Genomic DNA, 21,120 nt, shown 5'->3' with positions numbered 1-21,120 from the left:
TATAAAAGAATATAATTATGTTATTTTAATATTATATATAATTACTAAATGAATTTTACACAGGAAATAAAGTAAAACTATATTCTTTTTCATTTAGTTAAAATTAAAACAAAAAATGTTTAAAAATTTGTTATGAATTAATATAATAATTTAAAAATGTCAAATGTATAAGTTGGTAATGTTTTCAGACTATTATTATCTTACTATCAAGTACAAAATAGTTTAATAAAACTCACTCAGTGGATGAAAAACGAAAAATATGTATGTTATTTGTATTTGTATAAAATTTGTATCTGTATTGCATAAATAGATTTGCAGACTCAAATGTGATTCGCATAAAGTTACGAACATGTATAATGTTTTAAATAAACTAAACAGACTAGAAATACACTTGTTTGAATACTTAATAAAAATTATAGATTCTCCTATTAGAATTGCATTTTATTGTTACATGTTATTTCTTTTTCAACCAGTCAAGAATAACTTTTAACGATTATCTTAGCGATATTCTTAACACAATTATTAGTCAAAAAATGTGCGATAAATAATATAAGTAAATATAACTAAGACGGAGAACATATATTTTCATTTTTTTATGAAATAATTTTCATCTCAATAATTTTTTACTTAAAAAGTATTATATATTTTCTCATGTTACTTGATTACAAAAGTTATATGATCCAGTAGATTATTTATTGTTCACTTATTAAAATTTTATTATATTTTTGTTATAGATTTTTCGCTATCTGGATACTGTTTATAATATCAACAAATGTACAAGTAAGTTTTTACATTAAAGGAGCATCTATCTATCTATAAAATTATTTACACTATAAATTATGTTAATTTTTAAACTGCTGACAATAAATTAATTTATTAATTACAATGAAAGTCATTTTATATATAGTTCATGTTATGAGAATTTAATTAAAATAAAATGTTTGTTTAGTGTGAATATAACTATTTTAATTATTTTATAATTACATAATTATTTTACTCAATTTTATTATATTTATATTAAAATTTATCAATTATTTAAATGTTATGTTCTAGACTAGAAATATTATTACAGATTATTGAAAATCAATTTACATAAATAATTATATTTATAAAATGTCTTTAATATTTATTCTCTAACAAATATAGAAAAATTCTATAAAAAGCAAAGTATAAAATTTAAATAATTCGATGTTTGTACAAATTTATTTAAAAATTGTAGAAATTATTTATCATACTCTATCTAAAATTTGATTGTGTAAAAAAATGATCAAACATGATATATAGTTATAAATGTTTATGAATGACTTAATATATAGTTATAAATAAATGAATTTCTCAATAGATACATTCGTATATACATATTATAATCATATTAAAAATTAATTGCACACATTTGTCATATAATTTAATAGATTATAAAAGCTAATAATACTTATATGGAGTCAACGGCTGAAGAATCATCTGCAGAAAATACAACGGAGGATTATTGGACTGGAAGTGGTTTAAGTTCAGATGACGAAGACAGCACTCATAATGAAACAAGGGAACTACTTGCTCACGAAGCTAGTGACCACGAAGCGGTAACTTGAATTAAATTAAAAAAAAGACTTTCAATTTTTTCTTCAATTTTATTATTCGATCTATATTTTTTATCTATAGTATTGTGTTCCTTTGGTTTTAATTTTTTTTAAGATGTTTGTAAAAAATTAATTTCCAAACTTGTTTAAACCTATATCAATTAGATTTTTAACGAAAACTACATGATTTATTTATAATAATAATAGTAGTGTTTGATTTGTTTAAATTTTCTCTATCTAACGCTCTATTTAAATTTTATTACAAATAGTTTTTATGCGAAATTAAATATAATTATTCCAAAATAAAAATATAAGTTCTTATAAACAAATGAAAAATTTAGTCTATTTCGGAATTTATTGAAATATATATAATATAACATCGATTATGAATTAAAAACAACTTTTTAAGTAAGTATATGCATTTGGAAAGGCTTCTTAAATGTACAATAAAATATGAATAACAATATATCTGTCTAGTTTTTTTTATCAAATATTTTTCAATGCATATTAATTTCAATATATCTGAAAAATCATTTACTCAATTAATTTACTATTAATATTCATTCATAAATAAAGATTCTTTTACATAAATAACTTCATTATCAACAAAATCTGTTAATAATTAAAGTTAATTGCCATAATAAGATTGATAAAATAAAAAATTCATCTTATGAGACACCTGATTTCATAATTAAATTAATCTTAAAAATAAATTAATTAAATAAATGTTACTACAGTATTATTAATCTTAATACGTATTTGCTTGTATTAATGCGCCTTTAAAACTAATTGTTCATTTTTAGTTCACTTATTAAGTAAAATTTCTTGCAATAATATAATTAATTACTTTTATAATCCTATGGTTGAGTTATCATATCACATCCAATATGGAAGCAATTAATACACTTGTGAAAATTATTTATTTCCATTGCTTTGAAGAAGATCTTTATATTATTCATCAATCAAAAAGAAATAAACTGATTTCTGTCAAAATCTCAGACGAATCTGTATATCAAGGACCTACAAAATTCTAATTACCAATCTTTTTTCCACATAATGTTTTGCAACCATAAATTTATATCCTGTAAATATTTTTTAAAATACATTAACAATTTTTACGATAAATATTATTATAAAGATTCTTTATTAATCGAAGGTGAATAGACGTTCTTTAACAACTTGAATTTTTTTCTTATATCTAATCATTAAATAGTTAAGCAATTATTTGTATGTCATGTTAAAATAAAATAATATTTCGATTTAAATTTTGTATGAATAGTAGCTTTTTTAAGTCCCATAAAAGTGAAGAATACTTTTTAAGGTCAAATTCAATATAAAATTAACTAGAAAATTTTGAATACAATCAGCAATCTAAAAAAATTAACTTATTTAAAAGATTAAGTAGAAAATATTATAAATTATTTAAGAACACAGTTTTATAAAATTCTGCTCTAATAATATCATGTGTTTAACCTGACTCAAATATTTATGACAACAATTTAGAATATGAGAAAATTCTCTAATTTGTTTCAAATTTAATTCATCGTTCTGTTTAAATTAAAATTTTAAATTAAATTTTATTATACAGTTTTATTAAATAATAATAATAAATTCAGTTTAAAAATACTATGTAAATTAAGTAAGATATAATAAGGAAAAAAATGAAAATAATGACAGAATGAAATTTATTTATATCTACGTAACAATTATTGAACATAGATTGCACTGATATCAAAAACCGTATATCAAAAACATTAATTGTAATATTGTGATGTTATATTATTTATATGTAAAAGAAATTTGAAAATAAACAAAAGTAAAGATAATATTTTATATCAATGTAGATCTTTTTTTTAATATAGCTTCATTTCTTTTTCAGTTTTTTTTTTAACATAAATACATTTAAATTAACTTTATAATAAACACTAATATTTTATTTATATAATTATTGTAAGCATCGTAATGTAGTAGTGTAGTAAATTATCTTTTATTACTAATCGTATTTTTTGTATCTTTTAGATGTAATTGATAATGTAGTATAAAATATTTTGTTGGATCAAATATTAATTGCTTATCAAAAAGTTAAATAAAACATTTGAAAAATATAATATAAAAGATCATGAAAACAATACAGAATACACTAGGATATTTTTACAAACAGTTATTACATTAAAGTATTCAGCATAAGAGAGGTCAGTGTTTCAGAAAATAAATGCTTCTCTCTTTCAATCTCTCTCTCTCTCTCTCTCTCGCTCTCTCTCTCTTTCTCTCTCCAATTTAATTTGTTCTTTTAGTACTTCGGCCTCTTTATGTTACTGACGATGCGCTCGGTCGTTAATGTTCTCATGCTAATACATTCAGAAAATCTACTGTAACATGAAACCTCGATACATATAAATTACAAAATACAGCGTTCATTTGGTGCAATCTATTTAGTACTATTAATACTATAATCTTTTTAATTGCTATTTTGATGATATCGTTTAATTTTAGTAATGACTGTTCGTTCTTCTAATTTCAGTAACAAATTTTAAAGATAAAAATCCTTTTTATGTTTAAAATTTATTAATTTTATTTATTTTCAAAATGTAATTTTGAAAAATTTCTTTTAATAGAAATTATTTTTTCAACCATTTAATTATCTTGTATTTTTATTTTAAAAACTGAAAAACTGGATTATAGTAGTTTATATATAAGCAATTAATTAATGATAAATAATTATTTTAACATTATATTATATTATATTAATTATAAAATAAAAAATATAACATTATATTAATATATTAATTCTATTACTGAGAAATATCTCATAAAAATTCACAATTTAAATGAATTATTCATTTTAATATACGAGAAATGTCAAATATTGATAGAAACAAAACTCGGCTTTAAATATTTCAATGTATTATTAATCTAAATTAAAAAATTTTTACATAGAATATATTATAAAGTTAGATTTTGAAATAATATTTTATTTAAATTATATTTTAATCAAATAAAACAATTATAATTAAACTCGCAAATAATTTACCCAATGCAAATTTAATTTCAAACATTTATATAATAACAAACAACTTAATAACTTTTTTACCAAGTATAGGTGGTCTACGTAAGTGACGGAATAAGTGCTTCATTTGTACCTGTACCATCGCTAAAAAATCAACATGTTAGTCCGAAACTCCAAGCAATACAGACACTTCACGGCCTTCAAGGATTACCCTCATCAAGTACAGCAGATCATTCTATACTCGAGTATGATGGAACCGATATTACTACGGAGGAGGATTGGAGACGCCATCCAGAGTCCTGGGATATAGACCGTGAGCATAGAAGATACAGACCGAATACTACAAGGGTTCAGCGTAAGTTTATAATAAATTAATAATACGGTAAACATAATTAAATAGTATATTTTATTCTATTAATTTTCGATTAAAATTTACTTTTCGCGTGAAATTTAATCGATAATACTGATATTAGATCATCAATTAATGGATTATATAAATAGTTCTTGAAAACAATATTTTAGAAAATATATTCTCTGATTTTACAAATACTATTAATTTAATGACAGAATATTATAAGATGCAGATTATAATTTATAATAATTCCACACTGAAATATGAATTATTAATATATGAATTTAAATAATAATTACTAATCATAGCTATGATGTATTAATGTTTTGTTTGTAAGTTTTGAATAATTAATAAATTTATAATACAAAAAATAATAAAAATATCAACTTAATAAATAAATATATAAATTTAGAGTTAAAATATTGTACATGGTTACAAATTTTATTATTTCCTGAAATACATACTAGTTACAATTTTACTTCTTAATTGATTAAATATAATTGAAAGCAGGGAAGGGTGTATTTCAATACTGTAATATTCAAAATTTTAAACTATAAACTTTGAAATTTTGTAAGTTTTAAAATAAAAAATTTTATTCACAAAAGGAAAGATAGATATGGTTAATGAAAATTGAGTTGCTTTTGAATTTTTAGTTTTGCAATTGTTATTTATTAATTTAAAATATGTTGAATACTAATGGAGAATGAAAGAGAGTAAAGAAAAACAAGTTTTTTTCAATATTTTTTATTAAAATATTACTTTTTCAATCAAATAAATTTCTATAAAATATGCTAAAATTTTTATAAATTTAGAAAATAATTACATTGGAACATAAAATATTCACGTTTTTATTCAAATACCAATAAAAAATTATTTAAATATTTTTGAACTACAAGATTTTTAGAGTAATTTCATTAGTATACTAAAGCTATGTGTTAATCAACTTAGATATACTTAAAAAAAATAAAACTTTATTATTTTTTAACAATTAATATAAATTATACATAAAAACAAATAAAATCTAAACCCTCGAATTAAACTAAAACCATGTGAAATGCACTAATTTGTATACAATCTCGAATTTATCATTTAAATTCAATTTATTATAATTTAAATGTTTGTATAATAATGTAATTTATACATATAAGTAATAACATAATAATGTAGATAACATATATTATAATCATAACTGGTATTTTCATCATAAGTTTTACTTTTTCATTCATCTATTTTTCTATTTTGGATATTTAATATAATTTAAAGTAACCTAATAATACGATTTTTCTGTTGCTAAAGACATCGCTTTAGTAAATAAAATAAGAAAATTAACCATATGAAGTATGAAATACGCGCTGAAGAATAAAACGGTTATGCACTTTGTTAAAAAATACTGTGAACTTTCCTATAAATCCAGTTTCAATACTTTTATATGCAATTCTCCATCCCAAATAAAAACTGTCGATTTAAATTTATTTCACTAAAAATAGACATAAGTATTGAGAAAATTAAAATATTCATACAATTCATACATTTATACATTATTTCTCGCCGTTTTTCATATTTATACCAAATGCTTATAAAAATATCTATATGAATTTCATACAAGGACAATGGTCTTCTGAATCGAATGTTTAATAAGCACTAGATACTTTGAGCTCAACAAATTCCGAAGTTACAATCAACCAGCAACTGTAGCTGCAGTTATAATTATAGAAACATTAGCAAAAGTAACCGTTAGTTTAGCAATTAAAATTATATCGAAAGTCTTACAGAAGTGAAATCATATAACAATTTGATTTATAAAACATAAAGTATTTATTTATATTTTAATTAAATAGAAAATGTTAAAATAATATTACAAATTAATTAATACAAAAAAATTAAACATAAAAAAACGATTATTTTCAGCATACATAATAGCTGCTTTAATAGAAACAATTTATAAATATATATTTTTTTTTAATTAAAAAAAAATTTTTTAATCTTTTTCAACAATTTCATTATGGAACTAAAATTATACAAATATAATACAATCTAAGAAAAAATTAAAGCCAGTTTTAATTAAAGTAAGTAATTCTCTTACCTTTATACAAGAATCATATCAAATTTACAAATATTATAGAACATAATATATTGAAATAAATATAAAAAAACATAAAAAAACAATAATACTTGAATCATAATTTAATTAAATTTTGAAATATAAGTAATAGTTACAGCAGTAATATAGAGATACCGATAATGATTATAACATAAATATTAAAACTAAAATACAATGAAATCATAAAGAATGCAAATGTTTATCTCAACTTCATATAAGAATTTTTTAACCATAACTTTTAATCACCGATTAAAATAAGACAACTTTTACAATGTTACTGCTACTTTGCACTATTAAAGTTCAACATACATTCTTGCAATGTTATATAATATTTTCTCCAGATGGTTAAATCCAATTTGTAAATCCAGTTTTTAAATTTATATTTCATATTGTTCAGAAATGATATGATATTCGAGAGATCTTCATACTTGAACACATATCTAATAGTTTAGAATATTTGATAAACTTTTAAGTAAAGATTGTACCAATAAGAAATTGTATCCTTCGAAAATTAAATAATAGATATTTGATTAAGAAATAATAATAATAATAACTTAGATGAAAATATAATAAATATTTTATTCTGTTAGTTAAAAACAATAGTAAAAATGTCATTCAAACGAATAAACTTCTTATGAGTATTCGCAAGAAATAACTTTCATTTCTAAAAATTATTGTTAATCATTATTGTAAAAATTATACCTACAGTGTGATTGTACTTGTTTATATATATGGTTGGTAGAGAAATTAAATTGCCTATAAAAATTATTTAAAATAATCTAATAAGAAATAGGATTTCAAATACAATGTTTTATGATTGATATAAGATTAATTGTAACTATAGGATTTATTATTCTTATGCCTAAATAACATGCTTGTTAACCCTTGATTGTATTAATAATACCTGAATAACATGAATGTTAACTCTTGTTTGCGTACTTGAGCAAATATGTGTGCACGCACAATATCTGTGTCTAAAAATAGAGTACCGGGCTAGGAGGGCCAAATATCTAGAATTAGGTGTAAACTCCCAGATGGTGAAAGGGAGGATTGCGGGCAAGTGCACTGGATAGTGCATGTATTCAATAATAAATAGATTTGGTATTTGTTTTAGTTTATTGCGATAATTGCATTATTTGTATTATAATGATTTTTAGTTTATGCTTGAATGCCTTCGTTTCTTAAGTTTTCTATTGCTATTGCCACAGAGCTGTAATGTGCGTTGCATGTACAGGTAGAAGGGCGTAGCCTTCTGGTCCTCTATATGTAATGCACGTGGTGGTGGTGTTATACACGTAGAACAAGATCGTAAACCCCCGTGCTTCCTTGTGCAGTGGCACGTGGCAGTAGCTTAAATTTGCCTTGGTATTGTCTTATTGCTTACGTTGAAGGCTCTGCAGGTGCGCTTTAGGTGGCACTTCATCTTAGTCTGCAGATATTGCTGCGTACGGCGCCTCGTAAGTCTTTCTTGTGGGAGCTAAACTTGCCCCTTGTGTGTTTGCAGATTGTGTGAGCTTGGTCACTCTACAGTTCTTTATCTTGTGAGGCATATTGTGTATTATTATCGCTATTAAGGAATGGAACTTTACCTTATGAGTTTTCCAGATTTTGTGCTCTTGATGGCAGCTAGTGATGTCTAGAGGTTGTGCCTCGTGCGGCAGCTTGTAGTTTATGTTTTGTGTTTTTCTGGCTATGCCTCGTATTGTTTGCCGAGTTTGCCTCGAACGGCTCCTTATAGGTTGTGATTATGTTGTGCCTTGTGTACCACTGTTTACTTGTTCCCTTTTCCTTGTCTTGCACTGCTGCGAGTGTATGATTTGATTTGCATTTATTTTGCACTTGTTATGAGTTGGATATGACTAGACTTTGCCTCTTAATTGGCCGTTACTGTGTATGTCTACATCCTTGTTATTTGGCGTTCCCTTGGAGAAGCAGGCTTGCCGACTTCTCTGGTGACAAGAGACTCCTCTGTGCACCTTGCTGGCGTCTTTCTAGAAGGCATTCTCTCGGCCACCGCGTGGCCCTTATGAATTTCGTGCTTCATGGCTTTTCCAATCAGAGCACCTCTTTTTGGGCGTCTCCAATCGAATTGATCCTTTCATTATTGGCGGCTCCAATCAGAGCGCTTTTTACTTGCATTCCCACCATGAGAGGGGGACTTCTTTGGCACGTTCTCGCTTCACCATCCGAGACACATGTAGCTTTGGGTTTGACAACAGCGTATGCGTGCAGCGTATGTTACCTTTACTGTCCCTTTTTCGTATGAAAGACGAGGTGGTTTTTAATTATATTTTTATGACTTGATTATGCCAGGAGTATTATGACTTGTCGTCGATAGATGCTTTGTGGCGACGCCGTGTCAAATGTCTCGTAGCATTAGTTTTATGACTTGTTTTGCTGGACACTTGGAACTTTGTTCTCGCCAGATGTGTTTATGAATTGTATTTTCTTTAGATATTCAAAGTTTTGCTGAATTGTTTTAGATTTAGTTAATCCGAGGCACGTTTGAATGTTATTTCTCAAGTAGTTGAGAGTTCGCCTTTTTCGGAACTCTTATCTCGAATTTTTCAGATGTTTCATGAGCTGGGAGTTTTCTTACATTCTCGAACAATCTGCATAATTCAATTGTATTGTAAAATAATAGAAATATCTACGAAATTCGTAGCATTAGCAATGTGACTATCATTGATTATTCTTCACAATATGTTTTTGCTATTTAGATTACTTTACTTTTTAATTTCCAATACACTTTAATTATTTTAATAAGTTTTATTTATTCTACAACTTGTAAATAACATAATTATTCAAATACTATTAGTAATATACTTATCTAGTAAAATATGTATTATTATACTCGAAATATACTTAGTCAACTAAAAATTGAAATAATTTTTCAATAAAATAAAATTATTTGTGTTAAAATAAGCAATGTACTATTTTTTTTAGAAAAATATTTTTTTCCTACAACTTATAAAAAATATAAATTTCATATTATTATTTTAAACATATTCAACATTAAAATAAAAAAAGCTATATAGAATCAAATAATGAAATATTAGTACATTCAATCTTTATCAGGCATTTTATCGGAACACATTTTGTGCTTAATTTTTTTGGTTAATAAAAAAAATACTAAACGATATACAACATAAAGTTATTTAATTACAAATACTTATTATGATTTTATCACTTTAAATTCTAAATCAATACTATCAATAATTTACACAAAATTTAAACTACTATTTATTGTGTATTTATTATTTTATATGTGTTAATTTAATCTTTTATACGAATACATATACTTCAAGTTTTCAAGTATGTTTTTATTAAAATATATTGATATTATATTAAATGACCAAAAATATAAGTAACTGGTGCTATTTTGAACTTTATAAAATTATTTGATAAGTTTAATTCGTTCTTAAATTTTGTATTTATGTGAAAATACATTGAAACTAAAAATCGAAGAAGAATAGAAGAGCTATTGTTTTATATTATTTTTTTTTTAATTTTTTATAGAATCTACAGTAATTCCTAATGTTGAATTAAGATTCAAACATAAATTTTATTTCTTTTAATTTCTTTGTTTATATTTTATAAACTTGTTTTATTCATTATATAATATAAATCTATTAATGTAAAAGTTATTTTATAACTACATAATTATTCTGACAAATAATATATTTACAAAATTTCATTAAATATATGTGTCCTAAATAAATTAAGGTAGAAACATTATTTAAAATAAATATTAAAAAACAAAAGTAATAATATTTTTTGGTTATAGATATTGAAGCCGAGTGTCAAGATGATTACATGAAAATTCGTATTGGTTTTAATGGCTCCTTCAATGGTTTATTATATTCGGCAGGTCAGTTTTCATGAACCATGTAGATATGAGTTTGTGAATCAAATGTGAGCACTGAATCTGTCGATCAACTTACAAGCTTTTATTATTTATATTGTACTGATTTAATTTATACTTATTGTATGTCGAAGGATGTATATTTAATGTGTATAAAAGTATGTATACTAACTGTATATAGAAGTAAAAATACTTACTGTATGCAGATTTAAATTATACTTAATGTACATAAAGTTAAATTATATATGTTGTATACAGATTTAAATTATACTTGTTTATACAAAAATTTACATTCATAATTTCTTTTATGCAACAACATTTATTATTAATTAGATGAAAAAATCTTTTAGTTGATTGTTATATAATAATATAAGCTTGTGAATATAAGCCACTTTCAATTACAGGTTATTCTTATGATCCTGATTGCATGTATGTTAATGGAACTGGACGGGATTATTATGAATTTTTTATTCAGCTGAATAGGTGCGGTACTCTTGGTGAAAACACGCATCATCAAGATAGTAGGAAGAATCCTACGGTAAAATATTAAATATAATGTTGTAATTACTTGAACAGTGTTACGAATATGACGATGTAATTTATTATTATTGTTAATAGAAAAATCTTATGTGGAACACTGTAACAGTACAATATAATCCACTTATCGAAGAAGAATTTGACGAACACTTTAAAGTCACATGTGAATATGGTTACGATTTTTGGAAGACTGTCACGTTTCCTTTTCTGGATGTTGAGTAAGTAACCTCGCTACTAATTATATTCTTAAGTTTTACCTATCTACAACTGCTAATTTTTTGTATTATTATTTTATATTAAATGTAATACTATTTCAAAATTATTGATTTTTAATAATAAATTAATTTAAATCAATTAAAATATCTTAAAAAAAGGTATTATTTAGTTTTTAGGACTTCTCCAATTTTAATTTATATAGAACTTTGTATCTTTTATCTGTCTTTATTTATAATTACTCTTTTAAGAAATTTATTGTAAAACACTATTTTTATTTTTTATTCCTTTTTTTTAATTACTTACTTCACAAATGTATTTTTTTGCACAAATTATTTTTTAGTACTTCATCGATATTTAATTAATATAATTCTTGAAACTATTTGTTTCTATTAAAATATTTTTTCTAATAATAATATGCTACTAACTTTGTATAAACATTTGGGAGTACAAGCATATGTGTATGTTACGAGCGCAATGTGTAAAAACATATAAACACATATATTTGAATTTTTTAAAAAATTTACAAATAAATTAGTTTTCAATTAAATATTAATATTGGCATATATTTTTTCTAGTAATATATTAGATATTCAATTATATTATACATAATAAATATACTATTAAATTACATTCATTACAAATACTATTAGATCACATACATTTTAAGATATAAAATGTAGATAATGTTATATAAAATAACATTAACATAAATAAAAAATTTAATTTTATAGTTTATTAAGATAACTTTTCCCTTTATTAATAAAATTTTTTTTAATAAAAGTAAGAATAACTTATTTACAAAAATAACAAATTAAACAAATAAATTGAAGTTTAAATTTATAATAATACATAAAATCATGAATTTACGTAGTGTACATGTTTTAATTAGTAAATATAAATACACTATAAATACTCTTGTGTATCAATAAATGTATCAATAACAAATTTATCAATATTTTGAAAAATATATTTTTCAAAATTGTTATATTTATCAAATTTTTTAAATATGATGATAAATTACATTAGTTTGATCGAATAATAACATGATTTAGTTTGTACAAATATTGATAATATAAATAAAAATATTGTTCGAGATTCCGAGTATCTCTCGAATGTAATCATTTCGGGGAAATCCCCACGCTATCATTTCGGGGAAAAACCGCAACGGTTATAATTTCTGTGAAATTTCCCAACGATCGTTGGAGGTCCGGAAAATTAAGTGTACAATCGCATTTATTGTTTCAAGTACTACAATTGTCTCCTTATTATCAGCTAACAAAGCTGCGCGTGAATATTTAAGACAAGCGCACCACGAATACACTATTCAGCCAAGAACAAGTCACTTGGGCAATCGCATACTTTCTCAGCAGAGCCGCGGCGAAAGGTACCAGTATCAGTTTCATACTAAGTAGAATCTCAAACACAGTGCCCAAGCACGTGGCTGTTATACGCCTTTCTCGTAGTTAGTGCCACTGCACACTCTCTCAGGATTCTCTCATATTCTCTCAACGGCACTCTCTCAAATGTTCGCTTCCACAAATCAGAGCAAGCAACACTATCCGACGTCACATCAAGGTATCGAACCAGTTTCTCACCCTTCCACGCCATAAGACATTTTGGAGGAGATCAACAATCAAGTTACTACCACGTGACACTACGCGTGAAGTGTCAAGAAATTTACGAGCTTTCAGTTGTTAGTGTAGTACTTCACCACCAATCGCACTACATCAGGAGAATCCAGAGATTCACGACCCCTACATCTAAAAGTAGTGCGTGCTAATACCACGTGGCAAAAACCAAGGGAAGGTGAAAATTTCAGCGATTCTAATCATCAACGTAGAATCTGTATATTGTAGTAAAAGTGGGTCATACGCGCTGTACGGCGCACGACACGCGCGCTCGGATCGGGACGCGCATTCGGGCGAATGTTTATAAACAAAACTCGGCAAGTCCGAGCAAGTTATACGACATGAAATATAATTAAGATCACACAAAAGTATTACGCCCTACTTTTCTTTCGTCGAATTGTTGAAGGTTCTAGATTTTTCATTCCACGCCTCGTGTAAGAATTAGTGCAACAACGACGATGCTTTGTTGCCAGCTAAGTGAGCCGCCGCTTGGCTATATAAGGGACGCACGCGATGCACCTCGCTCTCTCACTGAAAATCTCTCTTGCTGAAAGCTGCTTGCTCTTGCCGAACCACCCTGGCTCAACTGCGCTTGCAGCTAACATCTTGCCGTGACCCGCCCGCAGTGACCGACCATAGTGAACCGATTTAATCATCTACCAGTAGAAGCCATGGCACACGGGTCTTGATCTGCCCTCAGCAGGACCGCCATGGAACGGTCGGTATTTTCAGCAGAGCCGCCACGGAACGATCAAGCCTTCGGTTCGTGCGCGTATTCAAAAGGATCATTGTAATCTCACTTCGCGCTCACTCAAGTGTAACTGCCGCTCAGTGTTTCAGCATACTGCGAAGATGACACGTGGCCATATATTCAGTAATTCAAGTTAAGAATGCACGTGTGCATAAGAATAAGAAATCGGTAGATTAGGTAGTGATTACAGTCAAACCAAAGGAATAGTAATTGAAGGGAACATCAGCCTCGCAGTAAATCAACACACCTTGTCAGCAGTTATACAAGGTACCTCTTTTATATTAATAAATAAGCTAGTCACACCTCGCACAAGAATAAAACGGGTAATTTCACATTCTCTCGGTCGAACCAACGCTTCGACCTCACGCAGGCCCAAACAGTCGACAGGTGATAGAGCACGCTCTCTCGAAGCATCTCTTCGTCGCCGTGCATTCCCAAAACAGTCAACACAGTTGACGCAACAAGTCAAGGTCGTTCTCAAGGCCAGACTACAGTATATCGACTGATTGACTATTAATACACATCAATAAATCCTTCAGAGTTCTAAGGCTTATAATTAATGACACCTGTGTGTAACTAGCTCTTCTACTACCCCTATAAATAATTAAAGACACAATTGATTACTGAATAAATTCCATTAAACATCTTACACCATATCAAATATTGTTATTGATACGTCAAGCATACTTGATTCACACACAATCTTCTCATACTGCCTGATAAGCATGATTGATTGACTACTCCAGCTGATATTTAAAACATCAGCATTACCTCAACTTCAAGATAGTCCATAGAATCTACAATAATCAAGAATACAAGAACACACCCTCATTACGTCAATACAATTATCTCTCTCTACACAACAGTGCAATATTATTAGAATCATATAGAAATAATAAACATTGTTTTAACTAAATACATGATATTTTTCAGCCTTGTCAATTATTATTTCCTTTAAAGTTATCCTGCCGAGAGACTCATCCACTGAACTATTGAATTGCTAGTACGAGGCATGAGCTAAGACTTTAAAATCGAACATAGCGCTAACTTCTACTTAACCACAATTTTCTCCGACCAGGAAACTGGTGGCCATAATCTAATTCTAATCAAATATAAATAATATAAATAAAACCTCTTTTTTATATCTAATTGTTAATCAATTATCATTTAGAAAACAATAGTCATTTATTATAATTGTTCAGGATTCACGCACCCAACAATAAATATTTATTTATTGAAAATGAACATTTTTGACATTACAAGAAAAATTCGCTACAAAAATTCTGGATAAACGTTAAAGCCTTTGCCTAAGAAAGCCTTATAACTTATCCGCATAGCAACTAAAGAAGATTCTCGAATGGACTAAAGCTTACTTTCCGAGAATTTAACAGAATTTCCAAGAATTGTAAACACTAAATCTACGAAATTATATATAAAGAGCAACACACGTCGAAGCAAATCAGTCTTGTTGAGTAAGTCAAAGTGAAATAGTGCAAGTCATAATAGTTAAAAGTTCTACACGTCTGTCTACGAGAATCTGTGCAAGGTCATTTGTTTACATTAGTTATTGCCGGCCAGCTACCGGTGCGCCCTCCGCAACTTGACTCTTGTCAGACCGCATTGAGGGCAACGATATAGTCTGGCATCACTAGCAAGCTATTTATATAATTTATTGTTATTACGGCTCAGCACCGACATTATCGGTCAGGTTCCTGCAACTTGATTATTATCAGACCGCTGATGAGGGCGCCGATACTGTTTGGTAGCCCGGCTATACTATCATTACTACAGCACAGCGTCGACGTTATCGGTCAGGCCTCTGCAACTTGATTATTATCAGACCGCTGAAGAGGGCGTCAATATTGTCTGATGTCCCCCCGCAATTCATAGCTAATGAGAGCGCCTATTGGCCACGAATTTTTTTGTGGACTTAGCTCGGATAATTACTGTTACGTTGGCTGGTACAATATAGCGCCGACAGATAGAGCTTAGTTCCCATAATTACTATTACGTTCATTGGTATAATATAGCGCCGACAGTACAAAGGACCAGTCTTCCCTTGCACACCCAGACGACGCCTTACAGTTATTGCCAACTGTTAGAATCACGATGAACTCAAAAATTCTCACAACGACCAGTAACAACTACTAATGTAACATAACCTTAAATAAAAGTCACTAAAACCAATTATGCTTATACTGAATTGATGCATTAACCTCTCATTCATCCTCCTCTTTCCACAATTAAACCGGTAATACGGTCTAATCTAACGATCTTGGTCTTCTGATCATCCGGGTGGTTGAAATTCCAAACAATAGTTAAGTAACATTCTTTTATTTTCAGAGTTGCAACTGGTAATCCTGTAGTATTTACATTACAACCACCTGAATGTTACATGGAAATTAGATACGGCTATGGAACTACAGGCACCAGAGTAGCTGGACCTGTTCGCGTTGGAGATCCTCTGACATTAATAATTTATATGCGCAGTAAATACGGTATGTAAGCTACGACTGAAAAGATTTGTCATGATTTTACGTATAATTGTAAATTTACTTTATTCTGTATACATTATATATGTTTTAAAATGTTTATAATTCTAAAATAATTAAAATAAATAGTTTATCTAATAATTTTTTTCTAATAACATATAATGTTAGTAAATATACTTTTACATTTATTCAAAGTTCACTTTAAAGCGTTATTTTCTAGAATTATAAAATTTTTTAATGTCAAAATGATAAATAATTGATTTTGTTATTATTTAAATTATTATTTAAGACAAATAAAAAAATTATTTGGATTAAGATAATGAGAAACATTAATTTTAAAGTAACCAAATGTTTTTTTTTATTATTTGCAAGTCTTGACAATAATATTATTAATTTAGCAGACGGCTTTGATATCGTGGTAAATGACTGCTATGCACATAATGGTGGCAACAAACGGATTCAATTGATAGATCAGTACGGTTGCCCCGTGGATGATAAACTGATTAGTCGATTCCGTGGTTCGTGGTCTGAAAGTGGTTTATTTGAAACGCAAGTATTTGCCTATATGAAAACGTTTCGATTCACCGGTTCTCCAGCTCTTTACATCGAATGTGATGTCCGAATGTGTCATGGACGATGTCCGGTGAGTTCATAGACTAGTATCTATTTATATTTACATTTTAACAATTATTAATATTCTTACGTGCATTTACTTATAAATTTTTCATAAAATAAATTTTAAGAAATAAATAATAATTACTTAAATATCAAATTTAAAATGATTAAAAGTAGAATTATTCATAATTTTAAATATAATTATATAAATATAACTATTCTAATAAATAATGCTAGTAATAATATGAATATAATAATACACCAAAAATAATGGAAAATTGAACATAATTATCGTTTTGTTGTTAATTCATCGTTATTGTTTTTTGTCGTTTTCATACTCCAAATTATTATTATTAAAAAACTTATTTTAGTTTTAATATTATTCTTTGAGTATTATAGAAAAACATATAATACTTTTATAGTTTCAGTATCCAATAACATATCTTAATAAAATATACGATTACATATAGTATTCTACGAAGAAGTCATTTATAGCACAATTCAATAAATATTCTAACTACAATTAACCTTTGTAATATGTTGTTAAGGTGAATAATTATTATCAGTTTTTAAACATAAGCATAATTTTTTTTAATCGTATATTACATAAACTTTTTTGTGTACATTTTTACTCAATCTTAATTATTGTCAACTGTGTGAATCAATAATTTAGTAACCATAACTTTCAAGATAAATGCAATTTCACTTATATTATTTTCAAACTTATTATACAATTAGGTACTATACAATCAGACTATCACAATTGTAATGAAATATTGTAAAGTATTAAATTACAAAATTATATTATTTAAACTATTCAATTTTAAGCTTTTTAATAACTACTCACTGCTAATATTTCATCCAAATGCCAACGCTTACTAAAATAATCAAATTGATATAATTTTTGAAAAATCATACCACATTTAGATACTATGAAAAACTTTCAAACGATAAATCTAAATCAAAGATTATAAATAGATCTGCATATAGATCTGCATAAAAAATATAAATATAGAAACAACATTATTAGTTATTAATAAAAAAAGGTTAATAAAGAAAATTATGAATTCATTAACTATCTTGGAATGTTATATTTTTATGTGTGTGAGAATGGATATGCATATATAATGCTTATGCATCGAAAAGGAAGAAGAGAGAGAGGAGGGAAATAAATAAGCTTAAATTATTCTTTGATGGCAGACTTCATAAGTTTGTTTCACATTATATGAAAAAACTGATTTCTTTTATTATTTTTTAAAATGTATATTTATTTCGTACCTCCTTTAAGCTTCAAATTATTTTCATCTCTTTCATTATTCAGTAACCCAAAAAATATACGTACCAATGAGATTTCACATGCTCCAGATAACGATTAATTTTAATTTTGGAAACATTTTATATGCGATTTACAATTTTAAGTGATATATAATAAGAATATTTAATAAACACTTTTTTAAATACAAAGAAAACGTAAAAATAACAATGCGTGTAAGTATAAAGCTTAGATTATTAATTTACATAAGAAAAGTTCAAATTCATACATAAATGCATCTCGCGTAATACTACACGTAATCAAGACGTATGTATATTAAATTTATAGAATTAATATAAAACTAATCTTTTAAAATTTTATTTATATAATTTCAAAAATAATAATAGCATCATTTACTTATATTATAAAATGTATATAAAATTATCATGGAATTTACAAAGTTTCAAAAAATTTGTAACTATTTCAAAAATAAAAAATAGAATAAATTTACGTTAATATCATAAAGACATCATAGATCATCAGATATCATTAATTGTGTAAATAACTATGTTCGAAATTAAACGTTTTATTTTATGGCTCGAACTGCCATTTCAATAGTTCAGTGGATTAATCTCTCGCCATAGCGATTAGGAAGAAAGAAGGCACAAATGGAAGGGATGAAAAGTGTAATGTAATATATTTCAGTTCGATTATTAATTTATTCTGCTTATGAATTATAATATTGTAGCGTTGTTGGTTACTTCTATTAAGATTGAGAATTATTCTATTGTAGTGGTGTGAGTTCTTTCTTGTGCTCTTGATGTCTGAGATTTGAATTGCAGTTCACACTAGCGCAAGTGACTCTGATGTGAGATGCACTACTCAATAATAATACGCGAATGGTGACTGTATAGAGAAGCTTTAAGATTTAATAGTGCGCTCGTTATAATGACTTTGTAATTGTTAATAGACTAAACTAAGAAAGACTGACAGCTACGCCTGAAGCGCAGCCCTTAAATATTATCGCGCTAGTTCTTAAGAGCCATGTTGCTATGACAATATTGGTCGTGACGTCAATATGGCATAGCCTGGAAGGTTCCTTCGCTATTGCTTATTAAAACTGAATCGCGCGCTCATACCTCTCCCACTTTTGTATTCCGCTTTTCACTTGTTTCAATCCGTAACAAACTAATTCTATTTAATCACTTACTCTTGTTAAAAATAAATAAATACATGTCTTTTTAAGCCCGTACTGATAAGTTATTAACTTTTCAATACATTTCCAATTTTAGAGTCAACCATGTCACTGGAGAAACTCTAAGTCTATAATAAAACGATCTATAATAAATATTGTTGAAAGTTCATCTACGCCTGTAGCAAGTTTATCCGAGAATGTTAATCTTTTCCAATCACTTAGAGTATTACAAGAGGGCGAAGCTGATACCGAACTCTTTCAAAATGTGACAACATCCTCACGAAGCGGTAACATTGCTTTTATTTGCACTTATATATTAAAAAATATTAAATATGATCAAAAGTATACGTATGTATATATGACAATTTTATAAATTATTTTATATATGAAATTATTATACATATACTGAATAATTTATATGATGAAATATTTAATATATATTAAATATATTTTGTGATATTTTACATTTCATTGTATTTAAATATCTTTGAAAATTATACAATTTATATTTTAACTAGTGCATAAATACTTAGATTACATTCGTGTACATTAAGTATCTGTATAAAAGCTGAAATTTAAATCAATATTTTTTGTTTTTTTACGTAACACACGTTTTAAATCAAATTTAAAGCATTGAAATTTCTCATTTTTCTGTTTACAGATACAAATGATTCAAATCCGGATCGTGTATGTCTACGTCCAACTCTCGTTAATACATTTGTTGGAATTAGTTGTGGTGTTCTTTGTATAATGGCAGCAACAATATTGGCAATGTGCTCAAGAATGCGCCGGGTTGCACGTGAGAAACTCCTCTCAGACAGCATTAGCTACATGACTCATAAGGGACGAATAAATTAGAATCATTGCGACAGTGAATAAGACGAATATCGTGTTTATATTTCATATTTTTTTACTTTTTTAATATCATTTGATTCTTTATTTTTTAATTAAAAATTAATCAAAAATTATTATTAAATGACTAAAGTTATCGTAATTTTTTCGAAATAATTAAATACTTATTGTAATTATAAATTCCAAAACGAATAATTTATAAAAATTAAAACCTTCATATTAATTTCGATCTAGAACTGTACTTGATACAATACTTGCAGAACTTCGTAAAATAATTCTCAATATTTAGTAAGCAACATTTTATACTAATTATTTTTTATACTAATTATACTAAATATAATTATTTTTTATATTTTAAAAATCAGATTAATAATAAATGAAAAAATTATCAAGATCATGAATAATTCTTTCATTAAGCTACAATATTTTTTAATTGGATAATTCTAGCAATATAATTGAGTTATAATTGAGTATGGTTCTAAATTTAATTCTACACTTAATTATGAATACAAAAGATTGATAAAAAATATAGATAAATATTTTTATAATATGTTTAAATAAAATATATGTACAGATTGAGGATATCGATTTTCTAAAAATAACAATATTGACTGAAAAAATAACCAACTTACATACTTTAAAAAGCATTAAAAATATATTGCATTCTAAATTAGTTATTG

At 26.5% G+C, this 21,120-nt stretch overlaps 1 protein-coding gene across 1 annotated transcript; it reads left to right on the top strand.

The window, feature by feature from the left end:
- The first annotated feature begins 1,408 nt into the window (after positions 1-1,408).
- LOC105361589 (uncharacterized) lies at positions 1,409-20,474 on the top strand. Its single transcript, XM_011498833.1, has 9 exons — positions 1,409-1,580; positions 4,678-4,939; positions 10,825-10,908; positions 11,307-11,440; positions 11,521-11,657; positions 16,378-16,532; positions 16,928-17,169; positions 19,686-19,875; positions 20,250-20,474. Exons 1-9 carry the CDS (start codon positions 1,437-1,439, stop codon positions 20,444-20,446), a joined length of 1,545 nt encoding a protein of 514 aa, XP_011497135.1. The 5' UTR covers positions 1,409-1,436; the 3' UTR covers positions 20,447-20,474.
- Positions 20,475-21,120: the final 646 nt, after the last annotated feature.

This window comes from Ceratosolen solmsi, unplaced genomic scaffold, assembly GCF_000503995.2.
Source record: "Ceratosolen solmsi marchali unplaced genomic scaffold, CerSol_1.0 scaffold30, whole genome shotgun sequence".
Taxonomy (NCBI): Eukaryota; Metazoa; Arthropoda; class Insecta; order Hymenoptera; family Agaonidae; genus Ceratosolen; species Ceratosolen solmsi.
This window is presented reverse-complemented; position numbering and strand designations above follow the sequence as displayed.

Coding starts and splice junctions, on each gene's coding strand:
- LOC105361589 (XM_011498833.1), top strand. CDS start 1,437: ATGGAGTCAACGGCTGAAGAATCATCTGCAGAAAATACAACGGAGGAT. Junction 1,581..4,677: donor AAGCTAGTGACCACGAAGCG/GTAACTTGAATT, acceptor TACCAAGTATAG/GTGGTCTACGTAAGTGACGG. Junction 11,658..16,377: donor TTTCCTTTTCTGGATGTTGA/GTAAGTAACCTC, acceptor TTTTATTTTCAG/AGTTGCAACTGGTAATCCTG.